The 16,069-nt window shown below is 36.5% G+C and overlaps 1 protein-coding gene across 1 annotated transcript in view; it reads left to right on the top strand.

Moving 5' to 3' along the window:
- Positions 1-16,069, top strand: part of TERT (telomerase reverse transcriptase) — a 33,546-nt gene that overhangs the window by 6,446 nt on the left and 11,031 nt on the right. The window contains exons 4-12 of the mRNA XM_031552721.1: positions 1,911-2,100; positions 5,439-5,621; positions 6,959-7,120; positions 7,460-7,555; positions 9,302-9,387; positions 11,142-11,255; positions 12,981-13,052; positions 14,464-14,649; positions 15,916-16,042. Of these exons, the coding sequence (XP_031408581.1) occupies positions 1,911-2,100; positions 5,439-5,621; positions 6,959-7,120; positions 7,460-7,555; positions 9,302-9,387; positions 11,142-11,255; positions 12,981-13,052; positions 14,464-14,649; positions 15,916-16,042 (1,216 nt within the window). The remainder of the gene's footprint in view (positions 1-1,910; positions 2,101-5,438; positions 5,622-6,958; positions 7,121-7,459; positions 7,556-9,301; positions 9,388-11,141; positions 11,256-12,980; positions 13,053-14,463; positions 14,650-15,915; positions 16,043-16,069) is intronic.

Below are 16,069 nucleotides of genomic sequence, written 5' to 3'. Positions count from 1 at the left end.
GTTTTGGTTTGTGTTTTTTTGTTTTGAAGGAAAGAAATCAGTTTTTCATGATACTGTTGCTTCAAGTTTCCTGGCCTATGTAATGCAGAGCCTTTTTTTTTTTTTTTTTTTTAATGATGTATACCTTGTCACAGTGACAGCATCTGTTTTCATGGGGACTGATTGGTGGACCTTATACTCAGATTCCTACCAGGTCCACTGTGTGACAGCACTATGAGCATGAATGAGGGTAGGATGGTTCAAAGGCCACTGGATTAGTGCATGTTCAAAATCAGCAGCACTGTTACAAATGCCATGAAATAAGCAGCGAGTGTTGCTTCAGGCAAAATGACATCGAATTCCACAACTGGGCAGGGAGTAATGATGAAGATATGCTGACAAGGTGCATTTATCTCTGGTTTTAGAAGTCATGTTTTAAAATCGGTGTGTTGGTAGTTTTTGTTGTTGTGTCTTGTTGTATTTTTTTTTTTCTCCCATCCAGCGCCGGAAATGTGAACTTCAGAGCAATGGAGATTTGATTACTTAGTTGTTTCTGATGAACTAGAATTCTTCATTTTATCTTGGTATTCTAGCTAATGCATACAGTACCTATGTGATGTTCTGTAGGCTTAGGAAAAAAGTCATAATAAATAGCAGTGATCTCTAGCTATGAAAACATGATCTGCTCCGTCAGCTGAACTTTGGAAATTTAATTCCAATCTTGAATATAAATCCTCAAAACACTGAACTTGCTGGTCCAGACATGCATTGTATCACTTGGGCTCTCACAGTTGGAACAGCTGAATCACTCACTTATTTCTCTTGTGTATACGAGCACAATTCAATATTTTTGAGTCTTGTCTGCTTGCTTGACTTTTCAGAGATCTCCTAGAGCATGCTGATCTGGTCTTCCATCCATCCACTGCCTTATGTTATACCATGGTTTCCTTTTGCTAAAGCTAAACCAGCTTGATGGCTTGTTTGGGACATCAGAATCTGAATGCCAATTTAGATTTGCAGCCCCGTTCTTCAGGGGTTTGAAATGTCTCGTTTTACTTCCCAGGGAAGAATGAACAACAGTCTTTTTTTTTTTCCTTCTAAACAATATAAACAATGTAGGACAGTGACCCAGCTCCTTTATTTTGCAGGTAGCACGCCTTCAGGATGCCGCTTCCTTTTCCTACATTATTGCATGGATTAGTATTAATTTGGGCTGAGCTATTGTAAATTGTAAATCCTGAAGAGGTGTCTGTGTGAGGGAAGCACATTTCCCAGACTGTCATTTAAGAGCCATTCTTTATTATTTTCTATTTACTTTAGCTGACTGCTGTTCATTAACCTGATTATTTTGAATTATGCTACTGGATGCTTAATTGTCCTTTTGTTTTCTGTGTTATGACTTTTAATATGTGGTAGCTGCCACCTATTAAGATTTAAGATTCTTGAGGTCCCTTCCAACCCGGACCATTCTATGATTGTGTGATTCTGCTCTAAATGTTGGAAGTACAATAGCCTGTTACACTGTGTATGTCCTTCCTTGGGCCTGTCTTCATACAGTTTTCAGAATATCCTATCCTTTGTTTATATCTTCCAAGATTCTGAAACCATGAAAAATGTTGATTTTTTTTTTTTAAATCATAATGTTCAAATATTCTTGACTAGTCTTTGATTAAATTTTTGTATTAATTTAGATCTTTTTCATTACATTAGTTTACATCATATATGCTCTTTTATTAATGTATTATGTTGTCATTGGTATACATTGATATATGGAATTATTCTGAAATTCAGATTTCATACCAAGTTCTGTAGAGATTAGTATTTGTAGTTATCTCTTTAGTAAAATATCTGGGTTCAGTTACATTAAGAGTGAAATATTTTAACTTACTGCATTTCCTGTTGCTTACGTTCGATATGTATTTATATTTTAGAAACCATTTTGCCAAAGTACATCTACGTGCTTTATCTTCAGAGGAGATGGAAGTGATCCATCAAAAAAAGTATTTTCCTATTGCATCAAGGCTCCGGTTCATTCCTAAAATCAATGGTTTAAGACCCGTAGTAAGACTAAGCCGTGTTGTTGAAGGACAGAAACTCAGCAAGGAAAGCAGAGAAAAGAAGGTTTTTATTTTCCTTATTGTTTTATGTCGGTCTGATGGAGGCAGCTGTTTTATGTTAACCAAAAAACCTCGCTCACTTAACTAGTTTTAAAGTGGTGAACTGAAACATTAAAATCAAAAGGACTGAATGCACCTACTCTTGCAACTTAGCTCAACTTCTCCCTTCCCAGTGCTGGTCATTAGCCTGCAGTTCCAGAACTACATACTTACACTTGTAAGCCTGTCTTAATGATATTAGTCTAACAAAATAGCACAGGCTGTCGGGTAAGCATGTTTGCTTTCTCTCCTCTTTCTGTCTGTTTCCTTCAGGCTTGCTTACTGAGTCTGACTGTGATGGACACAGCTGTCCATCGGGGTAGGAACAGAAGAGTCAAAGACACTAAGTACTCAGTGTTCAGAACTAATGTTATATTTGTTTGGCATACCAGAGAATTAGGGACAGATGAGTCTCTCCTGCTGGGATTTACCTGAATACTGATTGAGTGCATTGTTGGACTAGTTGGCTGCTGTGCCAGGTCAGCCCAGGGGATCTTGCCAAGTTAGCAGGCCAAACAATGGTGAACCATATCTGTTGGAGTGGAAGGGCTAAAAAGGATGAGGAAGCTGGATCAAGCATAGTAAGGAAATAGAAAGTAAGATGGGAATTACTGCTGTGTGGGAACAAAGGCTTAACACAGAGTGCATACAATAATCCATTTAACAAGCCAGTTAATTGCAAAGTTTAGTGGAAGCACAGTTTCACTGTCTCCCATGACTAAATTGATTCTTTTTCCTTAAGGCTGAGTCCCATTTAGAGCACAAGATGAAACGCTCTCCAAATGGGTGAGAGTTCAACAGCTTCTTAATGCTGATGGTTCAGTGAGTAATCCCATTCTGCATTTAAAGGACATGAAGGAAAAGCTGTTCTGAAGTGTTACTTTCATCTAGTCTTTCTGTGACTATCATACTGTCAGAGTATGCTCACAGTTAATCCAAAAATAGCTGCAGTGCTTTAAAAGGTTCTGTTGCTCCTGTAACAAATTGGGATAAAGGATGACCCCAGACCTGAATGCCCAGAAGGTGAAGATTAAAAATCAGCTATGGTTGCTGGCCAAGTGGCTTCAGCTCACTGTGCAGCCCTGGAGCTGAGAGGGAAGGTATATGCCTGCTAGAAAGTGGGAGCTGTAGACTCCTGTTCACGAGTGCTGACAAGCAGTCAAGAACAGCAGCTGTTTATGAAAAGACCTCATCTGTCAAAAAACGGGAGAGCATCATAAAGCAATGCTAATGATTTCATAAATCCATGAAAGGTAATGATAATGTTACCTCTGTTCTGTGATAGCAGACAGACGCAGAAAACGTCATCCAAAACAATTATCTTGTTCAAGAATTCGGGGCTTACAACCTAATGGAAGGAATGTTTGTTTTTTTCTTTTCCCTCCCTTTTTTCCTTCCCCAACTTGTGAGGCCCAGTTTATTTCTCCCATTGCCTGCTATCCTGTGGTCTGTTCCAGTTTTTCAACCTGTCTCATATTCCAGCATGTCTCTGCTCTGCAGTTTCCTCCAGGCATTTCAGTTGTAGGAAGAAGACCATCTTCAGATTCTTTCTGTGTCTGACAGTGTTCCAGGGTTTGGAATTTTAAAGCTAGTCTGAAACTGCAGTGGTAGACTTTGTCAGTTCTTGCAGCTCAGCAGTGGAATGCATCCAGATGAATTGCCAGAAAAAATCTCTCAAGTACCTAGCAAATTAACTTCTGGCTCTTGGGCAGTTCTTAACTTTTGCTGCCAGAACTGCGGTGAATTGGGTCCAGTTCTGTGAGTTTGTCCTCAAACAGTGCAGATCGTGCTCTTTTTTTTTTTTTTTTAAAAATATGGAGGTTTTATGTATTTGCTTTTCAACCTTCTTTTTGTTTGAACTTAAACATATCTGTGTGTAAATACATAGATACATGCACAGATACACAAACATAATGGGAAGCCCGAAGAGGATTTCTTAATTAACTGTTTTGTTTGAGAGTGTCTAATCTTTTTTTGCATTCTGCAGAGATTCCAGCAAACCCTTAGGATTTGCAAAAATATTGATAGCACTGTAGATTAGGCTTGTTCTGGAAAACTGAGGGACTGGAGAGAATTCCTGCCAGCATTACAAGCATTACAAGTTACTGCTGTGAATACTGCTGCTGGAGGTCTCACAGGCCTAGTTCAAACTGAGTTTTGAATGCTAAAGCTTCAACTGTCTCTTATTGACCCGTGTGCTAACACCCAGATGGCCATCAGCTTTGTGAGAAGGTATTAAGGCAGCCATCCGGGGACACAATCATTAAGAAGGAAAGGAGGAACTTCTCTACTGAGAATTACTTTGATCTGCTGCTTCTGTTTATCTTTGAGCTACATCTCTATTCTTTTGACTGCTTTTCATAGGAACTTGACGTATACCAGAAAAGAAACCACTGCACTAATTCAGGAATGTGTCTTAATTTTCAGCAGTCAATTCAGCAGTTAATTTTTTGTAACCAAAAGTATTTTGCAGGATCAGCCAGTGAATTAACAAACTATTTACCTAATGAAAAACAGTAAAGTTGGATCATGTTGTTTGCAGTCAGTGACAGCAGCACAAGTGGTTTTGGTGTACTTTAGTTTTGTCAGTTTTTCCCTGGAACCTGGAATTGATTTTTTTTCAGTGCAAAAATAACGTCCTCAGATGAATTTGGTATGCTTCATACTTGGCAATTTTTCTGCATGCATGCCTTGATCACAATGCTACCATTTAGAGTAAGAAATCTTTTAGAATTTATGTATGCATTTTTTGAAGAATTCTCCAGAGTTCTAAACTGATTCATTAGTGTGCCACATGTGCAGTTTGTTTACTTCCTTTAATACTATGGCTTGCCTTTTCCAAACTCTTGTAGCCAGATCTATGTTGACAGAGCTCATTGACCTGCAGGAATTCACTGCCACACTGCTGTACACCACTATTCCCGTAACTTAAATCTTTACTGAAGTAGAGTAAATCTTTGCATAAATTATCTGTAGAGGCTCATGAGGTGATGCAGCTGGGTTTAACTTAAAGTCTCAAGCACGTGTTGTTATTCCTTCTTACCTTATAGCTGGTGGTGATTTTATTTATCCAAGTCTATTTATTTATGTCCGTGGCTGTGACACCATACTGGTGTCTTTGAGACTGTTTTGTCACTTCCAGGAAGTCACTGCTGCTGTATTTGTTCTTTCTGAAAACTGTGTTTGATCAAAGTAGTACAGCAAATACACAGATTTCCTCTCATAGCTCATCTAAATGAGAAACTTATGTATTGCGTTTATTATGTTTCAGCATCTTAGGATGTTTCTCTTTGGTCTCTATAGATACAGCGCTATAACACTCAGCTAAAAAATCTATTTAGTGTGTTAAATTATGAACGAACTGTAAACACCAGTATCATTGGCTCTTCAGTATTCGGGAGAGATGATATCTACAGGAAGTGGAAGGAGTTTGTTACAAAGGTTTTTGAATCAGGTGGTGAAATGCCTCATTTCTACTTTGTGAAGGTATGCCTATTCTAATCCTGCTTTCAGACTAACTCTTCAAAGATGGTTACTGCAGACTTTTTTTTATAGCTGTGATCTATGTGCATAACTACTTCTTTGCCATAGTTGGTTTTTGTGCATACCTAATATGCACTGGTTTGTTTGCTTTTCCTGACGTGTTGCTTCCTTGACTTTGATATTGTTATTAATTTCTCTGTCATGCAACAGCTCTTGTTTCTAGACATGTGCTGTGCTTGTGCAGTTACATTTTACCCATTTTACTTGGGTATAATGATGGGACAAACATATAAACTTGAATAGGCTTTTAGGGTCATTTTCCTAAATTAAAACGGGAAAAAAATCCTATGTGCATCTAGATAAATTCAGTGTCCTTTCAGTAAATAAGTCTCTTCTATCTCCATAACATGGATATCGCTTGAGAATAGATACCTGAAGTATAAAGCATGTCCAACAAATCTATTCTGCCACTTTAAATAATTGAGTTATTGTAAAATCTTTTTTTTTTTGAAGGAGCATTTTCTTAACTCTTGTGTTAAGTAATAGCTAGCAGGCTGTTGCTGTTGAGTTGAAGTGATTCATATAAAATTATACAGCTTATGTATAATATAGCGGGGCTCCTACCTCATGTTCTTGTACGTCAGTTGTCGTGTCCCAAAATTATTTTCAGTTATTGTCTTATCTTTAAAGACAAAGGATCATGTCATTGACACAGTTCTTTACAAGTTTTTGCTTCTTCAGTAGGCTTGAATTGTAACTATGACAAATAAAAGCAGAGTTAAGATCATAGTATAAGAGTTATAAAAAGCAAAACATCTATGTTTACATTTTTCCAAAAGTCTAAGATGTCATGATCATAATTATATAGAGAGGAGAAAGTTTCTTAAAATAATAATCATATAAAAATTTCAGCAATAAACTTCAGTGCAATGTAATATTTAAGGCTGTGAATGCAACTTCCAGTATGCTACCTTTTGTGTCCATTGGTATCTAATCATGAAAATAAGTGCTACACAGTACAGATGAATGTAGGGACTGCTGTACCATTTTCTGCTAGTAACAGACATTTGTACTAAAACTGAGTCTGGTTGTACCCTGCAAGGGAAAACTCACTGATGACTGAGGAAAGAGTCTTCAGATGAGAAAGGAGTTTGCTTGTCACAATTTTGAGTAAATAATGTTGTAATTTCATTCCTATGTGATGCTTCAATTGTGGTTATATACTACAATAGTTATTTTTTTCCCCATATTGTCACAGTATTTATGGTGATATTGATGAATATGAAAGATATTTACACATAACATATAGAACATAATGAAGGATATTTTTTCTATTTCAGGGTGATGTGTCCAGAGCTTTTGATACTATTCCTCACAAGAAACTTGTGGAAGTGATCTCACAGGTCTTGAAACCTGAGAGCCAAACTGTATATGGAATAAGGTGGTATGCTGTGATTATGATTACCCCAACTGGAAAAGCCAGGAAGCTCTATAAGAGACACGTATGACTTGCTTATTTCTTTTAATTACTACTGTTACTATATTTCTGTCCAAGGAATATATTTGTAGCTTTTTTTGTCTGAATGTGACTTAGGTAATACTTCAGAAAACCTTTATTTTGATAGTGTTGGGAATTTCCTGGGGGGAACAAAGCTGTTTCTTACTCTTCAGTGTTAGTAAAGGTAAAGATAAATAGAGATAGGTGAGGGTGAAGTTTCATTTTAACAGTACCAGACTTATTTGGTTTAATACAGGCCCCTTCACTGAATAAATTTCATCTACTACTGAGTATTCTATTGCTGTTGTCTTTTTTTTCGTTTTTTTAAATATTAAATATACAGGTTTCTACTTTTGAGGATTTTATTCCAGACATGAAGCAGTTTGTGTCCAAGCTTCAAGAGAGAACTTCATTACGAAATGCAATAGTAGTTGAACAGGTAAATATTACCTTAGAATCGTTTGAGTTGGAAGAGATACTTAACAAGAACAGGAACACCAACAGCAGACCAGGGTGCTCAGAGCTCTGTCCAGCCTGACCTTGAGTGTCTCCAGGGATGGGGAGTCCACTACGTCTTTGGGCAACCTGCTCCAGTGCCTCATCACGCTTATTGTAAAAGACTTCTTCCTTATATCCAGTCTAAATCTCCCCTCTTTTAGTTTAATTCCTCCCCAGATTAGGAGGGTTCTCCTCAAGTGAAAGAGAAAGCTACATTAAGTAGATGAAGATTCCTGGGTTTTATGTGTTGTTTTTGTTTATTTTTAGATGAATGTATGTATTATATGGTGATACTGCTTGTGTTCTAGTTACTCAGCACCTTCTTTAGATAGATTTTTGATATCTCTTAGCTGGTGTTTCTAGCAGGCTTTCAGGGGATTTAGTGCCTCAGGCAGGAACTCTGGCAATATGTAATTCTAGGCTTCTCCTAGATTTTCTCGTGGGTGTCTTAAACTTTCATTTGAACCACGATGTTCTTCTTTTTTTTTTTTTCTTTCCTAATGAATTCCATTTCTATTGTAAGAGCTTTTCAGTGAAGTAAATAAGTATTTTGACATGCTCTAAGTCCAAAATGCACACAACTACGAATGTGAAAAGTGTGTTCTAAGCTAAGTAGCTTGGAAAATAGGGACAGCATTTTGAATAGCAAACTTCACTTCATAGAGAAATGACTTGGAAAAAAATCAGCTTATTTCAGTGATCTCCTGCCAATGTGCTAAGAATAAACTTTTCTTTGCAGGAGTTAGTGCATTACAAAACAGGATCAACTTCGTTGTTGTTACTGTTTGCTTGAAGAGATACCTCGCTTTCTAAGTTAGAGAATGGATGAAAATTACATGAATTTTATATTTGCTCCAGCTAGTGCTATTACAAGAAGCAGGCTCCTTTCTGTTGCTTAACTCGCATACTTCAGAGAACTGTATTAATTCTAAATAATGTTTGTTCTTAAGACTTACTCAGTAAAAGGAGCGTGACAAAGTGTAGAGGTAGGTGATGCACCCAGTTTCCAAATACATTCTGTGGCTTGGCGTCACGGTGTTCCATGATAACAACATACAAAATCATGAGCCACAGATGACCAGACAGATATCTTCCACTGCTCTAAATGAAACTTCTATTACACGTTTTTAACACAAAAGACTTAATATAATTGCGTAGGCTCTTGTGCACGGAGTCGTTGGTAACATGGGGAGAGAAATGCAGTCTGTAGCAGAACTGGTAAGAGAGTGTTATCTGTACTTGTGGAATAGTAAAGAACATAAGAGTTAAAAAGGATAGAACGTGACCAAAAGAGGGGAAGTATCATAAATGGTGGTAAGCCAGTATAATATTTAACCGCTTTTAAAAGCATTTTGTATTTGTTAATATAATATACAATTTTCCAAACGTAACACTAATCAAAACGACTTTTTTTCCTGAAGTAAAACTTAAAAAAACAACAACAACAACAACAACAAAAACAACCAACTCTGTTGCTCGTTTGTTGGCTGACAGTTGCTTTTTAGAGTGTATATTCAGATTTTAATTTCAGATGTTTGCTTTGTTTCTTACCTTAGAGATTTTTACTAAACTGTTACATTCTAATTCTTCAGGTAAGCTAATACGTATATTTTCAACTTATACTTTATCTTTTAGTTTCAGCACATTTCTAAAGTACAATTTTGGTTTTGTTTTGTCCCATTTCTAGTGCTTAACTTTTAATGAGAACAGTTCCACCCTGTTTACTTTCTTTCTTCAAATGTTACATAATAACATCCTGGAGATTGGGCACAGGTAAAAATTAAAATCAAATAAATTTGTGAAGTGTGGATTTTTTTGCTGTTTATTTGGTTGGTTTATGTTTGTTTTTCTCTGCCTTTATTGGCACAGAGAATTTCTGTTAGATATCTTTTAAAGAATTGTATTTCATGTTAATTTGAAATCTGTTTTGAAATTTAATTTACGCCTTATAAAAAAGCTGAACTGTTTGGATCATTTACATTTAAATAATTGAGTTTTAGAAGTTTCTTTCCCATGCGGATGATGCTAATTATGCACAGACTGCATCATTCTGTAGATACATAACCTTCATTTAGAGCTTCAGATGTTGTTTGAAAGAATGTTGAAATCCTTGGAGATGACCACAGAAGCAAGGGGATGTCCAAGCAATAATGCTTAAGCCTTGTCAGTCTGTAGTACAAAATGAAACTTTTTCTGCATGACCTTGCTCTTCGGCAAGTTGCAATAAAAGTATAAAGTAGGAGCATTAAGAATTAAAGTGACTGGCAACCCCAAAATTAGGAATCTGCTATTACAAAGGAGGATGAAATCAAAATTTCTTGCGTTGCTAGAAATGCCGATCTGCTATTTAGCTTTTGCCTCTAGGTGGCATACGTGTACCAAGTGTAGAAACCACTTACAAATAGGATCTTTATTTCTGAATTCAAGAGTGAAGTCTGGTAGGGTGACTGGGTTCTTGCTGTTGAGAGACTAACTTTATTTTACGGTAGTTAAACTCATTGTACAGAGAGAGGGGAAAATGGAGGCAAATGGAAGAGCGTTTGTAGGCTTTTCTAGCATTTAGAACAGTTAAGTGAAGAAATAACTGCAGTTTATAGTAGAGGCCATATTAAAAAAAAGGCCAGATTATAGAAAACAATATTGTATTCCTTAACAGGCATTCATCAAGAATTTCCCTGGAAGTAAAGAGTAGTATTTATTTGTTTAAAAAACAAACAACAGCAACAACAAAACAAACAAGGAAATATATGGCTTAACCATATCGTGCTGTAACATCATAAATAAAGAAATATCATAGCTATTCTATAATACGCACATTAAATGGCCTGATTTAAACTACTTCACATAGTTAAACACTTTTACTCTAGCTTGTCTGAAACGAATGCTTTAAGAAAACAGGATTTGATAGTGGTGAATTTTGTATTTGGATTTAATGTGGATGTTTGGTGCCTATAGGAAAAGATAGAAATTCTCAATTTCAGAATCTGCCTGAATTCAATTCCTGTTGTAGATGAACATTATGAGCTTCAATGTATGAATTTTTAGTGAGTACTTGCTGGAAATTGTTTGGATGATAATTAAAATATAAATGTATAGTCTGAAAGATGAGTCGTGAATTTTACATTTCTTGTAGAAGAGCACTTGTAAAGCAACACAAGACTGACAAATACAACGCTTAGATGAAATGTGACTCTGAAGGTTCTTTTGTAAAGGGAAAAGCATTGTGGATTGATTTCAACTATAAATTCATTTAATGGCAGTTGTCTACTAGAGTTTCTTAATATGAAAGGAGGATGTGTTTTAATGCATTCTGTTTTAAATTCAGTAGTGGGGGGAAAAAGTTTTTTTTTTGGAGTCATATCTAGACTCTTAGAGGAAAGAAAAACTGAGGTAAGGTTAACAAGCAGGCTTTCAGCTGTTCATTACTGAAATTTACACGTTATACTTGATGTTCTTAAGTATATGTTTAATGACTACTGGAGTCTTGTTGCATGTTTTGATGTTTCTTTTCTTTTATTCTTTTCTAGGTACTATATACAGTGCTCTGGAATCCCACAGGGCTCCATTTTGTCAACCTTACTTTGCAGCTTATGCTATGGAGACATGGAAAACAAATTACTTTGTGGAATCCAGAAGGATGGGTAGGAAGATTTGGGTGCTCTTTGTTGTGTACTCTGTTATGGTATTGTATAGTGTGTATATGTTTTCTTTTAAGTTTAATTTTGAATTTCAAGAGTTTTCAGTTCTCCAGCAGAAGCATGGTAAACTCAGACTTAGTGTCACTGTAACTGTTTTAGAGGGAATTGCCTTATTTTTCATATGATTGGGAAGAAAAGAGATGAAGAGTTGTCCTAGATGTGAGTGTGGATGATTCTTACAAAGAGCGCAGTATTTAGGGATGCTTTAAAAGCATGTTGGTCCACATTGGTCTTCTAACATCTTCCATGCTGTTCGTGTGCTTGGTTCTTAGGAGCTTTGCTGAAAGTTTGTATGGTAAAACTGCTTTTTCATTAACAATAAGAAATACAGCATCCTTTTTACGTCCCTGTGAATTGATAGCCAGGTGAATCTCAGGTTTTCAGGCATGAGCTAGGTATTGGTGAGTCTCCTGAAGCTTGTTCCTGTTCACATCTCTCTCTGTTCCTGTGAATTCTGTCCAAAATAAGATAAAGGAAGTGTGTAAAAGTGCACCAGTCTGATGCCTCTTCTTGGGAGGCTCTCTGGATGATGGAAAGCCTCAGAATGTTAAATGTCTTCCTACATAAGTAATAGTTCTTTTTAATAAGCATTAGTGTGCTGTGATGGTGGGATTCTGAAAAGCTACTTTTTTGCTTCTAAAGGACCCTGTTTACACATGCTGAACTTAAGAAACCAAGATTCAGAAGAGTGCACATAAAGAGTTTTATGTAGCAGCTGTATATGTTGTAGTTTTTAGAATATTACATAGGTGTCCACTGAATGATTTTGATAGTTTCATTTGGCCTTTAAACATAACATCTCCCACTCCCAACAAACAAACAGCAACAGTGAAAAAAATGCAAAAAAAAAAACCCAACCAATTGGCTATTGTATAGATGAAGATATATCTGTTCTGATCATTGTGATGGCTTTTAAAAGGAAACTGGAAAAGATCATCTTCAAAGCTTCCTTTCTATGATCTGTCTCTTAACAGGATTTATTGGAAAAATATGAGCAAGTTTGGGACATGCATTCTATTTAAAAGAAAATTTCAGCCTTTATAATGGTAGACTTTTCATAGAATCATAGAATTGCTCAGGTTGGAAAAGGCCTTAAAGATCATTGTGTCCAATCACAACCTAACCACTTAACCTAAACACTAACAACCCTTCTCTAAATCATGTCCCTGAGCACCACATCCAAATGGTTTTTAAACACATCCAGGGATGGTTACTCCCTGGGGAGCCTAATCCAGAGCTTAACAACTCTTTCTGTAAAGGAGGTTTTCCTGATATCCAACCTAAACCTCCCATGGCACAACTTGAAGCCATTTCTGCTCATCCTGTCACCAGTGAGAAGAGATCAACCCTGCTCTCGCTGTAAGCATCTTTCAGGTATTGGAAGAGAGCAATAAGGTCTCACCTCAGCCTCCCGTTCCCCAGTATAAACAGTCCCAGTTCCTTCAGTCTCTCTTTGTAGGGCATATTCTCCAAGCCCTTCACCATTCTTGTTGCCCTTCTTTGGACCTGCTCCAGCACCTCAGTGTCCTTTTTGTATTGAGGTGTCCAAAACTGAACACAGTGTCTGACTGTTTTGTATCCAAGTTGCAGCTTCACAAATTACTACGTATTAAATGAAGACAGAGTTATAGAACATAAAGCATCTCATATTTTTATTCTTGATTACAGAATCCTAATACGTCTTATTGATGACTTTTTGCTGGTTACACCACATTTAATGCAGGCAAAAACTTTTCTAAGGTATGATATTAAAAGTATTCTTTGTAGTAATAAGCATTAGCACCTTTTAGGTCATTTACTTTGATCTCCTTTATACTTCTGTGTACATGTAGATGCATTTGATTTTGTGGACTAATAATCAAGGCATACTTTGGAGGCCTTGCTGGTAGTCTGTACCTAGGAAGATCTTAACAGCTACATTCTTGACTATAAACTAAAAAGCTCAAATGATCAGAGATTCCTCCTTTGGTTTAAATTCTGGACCTACCTCCTGAACTTGACGCTTCTGGCAGGAACGAGTAATGTAGACCAAGCCAAAGAACCTAACAGTTTACTTTTATGACTGTTTTCTCTCAAATTTTCAAAAGGTGTTCTAGTTACATCCTTGAAATGGTTTTTATTGAGCAGTTTGAAACACTAATTGTCCTAAGTAGTAAAATGGTATACTTCAATGATTTCATTAGTCCTCAGTTCTGTTTCAGAACAAAAGGGAACTTCTGGGTATGTGTGAATCTATGTTTCTGGAAATAAGTCAAACCCATAGGCTGGGGATGCCTCCAAGCCATTAATCCCTGTAATAGTTTTCCAATATGATGTCACTCACATTAGCATTGCAGATATTCTCCTACTTGCATGTTATGTATTAGCTTCTTCATAAGCTATGTTGGTTTTCTGAACATAGGTAGCCTCTTCTGTGGAAGATCCTCTTTCTGCATCTACTTAGAGGTCTTGTGAGCTCTCTGCAACAAAGGAAGCAGTGGCAGTTTTCCTAACGTAGTGTTAGAAGTGAGGGACTCGAGAAATTCATTCTGAGGAGATGATGTTTTTACTCTTACTTCCCAAAAATAAGAGTCTATCTCTTCCTCTCCCCTTTTAAAAGCGTGAAGCCTGCACTTGAATTAATCACCAAATAAGACAAACTGCTGTTTGTCCATGAGATGATACTGCTGACCCAATATGTAGTAATTCTGTGGTAGGTAATCAGCAGGCCTACTGCAATAAAGAGATACTTGGGGAAAACCTTGTTGAAGAAATTTCAAGATGTTTTCATCAGATAAATGAATTTCCTGTTATCTAGATTATCCTTGTTTTCATGAACTTTCAGAAATGATAATTCTTCATCTTTTTCTAGTGATTTCTGTGAGTTTGGTTTGTGCAGCTGGTCTCAAGTATTTAAAATACTAATACCTGTTTTGGCACTGACCTGTAAAAGCTTTTCTTCTCCACTAAGCTTTTTATTTATTTCCCTGTTTTGACTTCAGTTTTCTGTATTTCTAGTTGTGTTCGTTAACCTTAAGAGCTGTTTCTCTTCATTATTGGGTTTGCTCTTTTATGCAAACCTGTATGCATCATGCAGCATGGTGTTGTTTTTTGTGGTTTTTTTTCTGCTTTTTTTGTGGGTGCTTAAGATAACTATTTTTATCTGTTTTAGGACTATAGCAGCAGGTATTCCTGAGTATGGCTTTTTAATAAATGCCAAGAAGACAGTGGTGAATTTTCCTGTTGATGATATTCCGGGATGTTCTAAGTTCAAACAGCTGCCAGATTGTCGTTTGATCTCATGGTGCGGTTTATTACTGGATATGCAGACACTTGAGGTTTATTGTGATTACTCCAGGTAAATGGTTGTATATTCCAGCATCAGCTTTACAGTATGCAATACACAGTGTGAAAAACAAAAGAGTATCTTGTAAATAATATAGCTGAATTAACTACAGAATACACGTTATAATTCTGTTTCTTATACAGCTATTTATACTTTTTCTCATGCTTTCTTCATTATATCCTGGTGGAATGCACGTACATTTTATTGCACATACCACATGGTGAATACATGCTTTTTCAGAAACTATTTGAACACCTTGGTTTAACTTCTTTCACAGTTAGAATAATAAACGTATTTATACTGGATTCATATTGGATGCAGCTTTTAACAAGTAATATTGCAAGAATACAGGTTGGAATTCACTTTCTGTACACTAGAGGGATTAGTAGTTCTTTAAGTTCCAGAGGTTCCACATGTACTTCAGGTGTTAGCATAGGGTAGAAGTAACCTGCCTTTAAACCATCATGGGTGTACACGTGGAGCAGTCTGACTAAAGCGGCATAAAACTCAGAATGTATCCTGCTGAAAAGCTTTATAGGCACTTTGAAAGGACTCCTAGAGACAGCATTAGACATTTCTCAAAGATTAACAGAAAATAACTTTAAGCTGAAGGCCAATATTGTAGTTTTGTTTATAAACAGCCCATGAATACATTCAAGTGAGAAATTAGAAGGAGGTTTTGCACTGCCAGAATGGTTCTTCAACTGTCTTCCAAAAGAGAAAAGTTTGGTCAATTAGTATGAGATAAGGAGAAGGAATGCGTGACTTTTGGGGGTTTTTTTGTTTGTTTGTTTAACAACAAAAGAAACAGTTTATGTTGTTGATGATATTAGTGCTCATGGTTTGGGAGGCACTAAACAGAGAATCTGTTATGGGGTGATCTCCTTGCTTTAGATAAGATTGACTTCAGTAATTGCAATGCTAAGGTTATTGGGCCAAGGTAAACTTAGCTCCTGCTTGCTTGGATCACAGAATATAACTTGGCTATTGCTGAAGTCAGTTTAAAGCTTGTTGGTGGCAGTGATGGTAGCATTTTAAATAACTGGAAATGATTCTGTTCTAAGGTTCTGAAGTAATTCCCTAGGTGGCAGCCTTAATGCCATATGTCCTTTTTGTTTCTAGTTTTGAGTTTTGTTATAGTCGTATTTTTGTACTTGGCTTATTGATTTGGAGGAGTTTCTCTAAGATGAGAAGTTAAATGAGCTTTATTTCACAGAATTTAATTCAGTCTGTTAGCCCATGGAGTCTGATTATTATTATTATTATTTTTCATTCTAGTTATGCCTTTACTTCTATCAGATCAAGTCTTTCCTTCAATTCAAGTAGAATAGCTGGAAAAAACATGAAATGCAAATTGACTGCAGTCCTCAAACTGAAATGCCATCCTTTATTTCTTGACTTAAAGGTGAGATTATGGAAACGGATGTTTGTA

This window comes from Meleagris gallopavo, chromosome 3 (assembly GCF_000146605.3).
Source record: "Meleagris gallopavo isolate NT-WF06-2002-E0010 breed Aviagen turkey brand Nicholas breeding stock chromosome 3, Turkey_5.1, whole genome shotgun sequence".
NCBI lineage: Eukaryota > Metazoa > Chordata > Aves > Galliformes > Phasianidae > Meleagris > Meleagris gallopavo.
The sequence above is the reverse complement of the archived record's forward strand: the minus strand, read 5'-3'. Positions and strand labels throughout refer to the sequence as shown.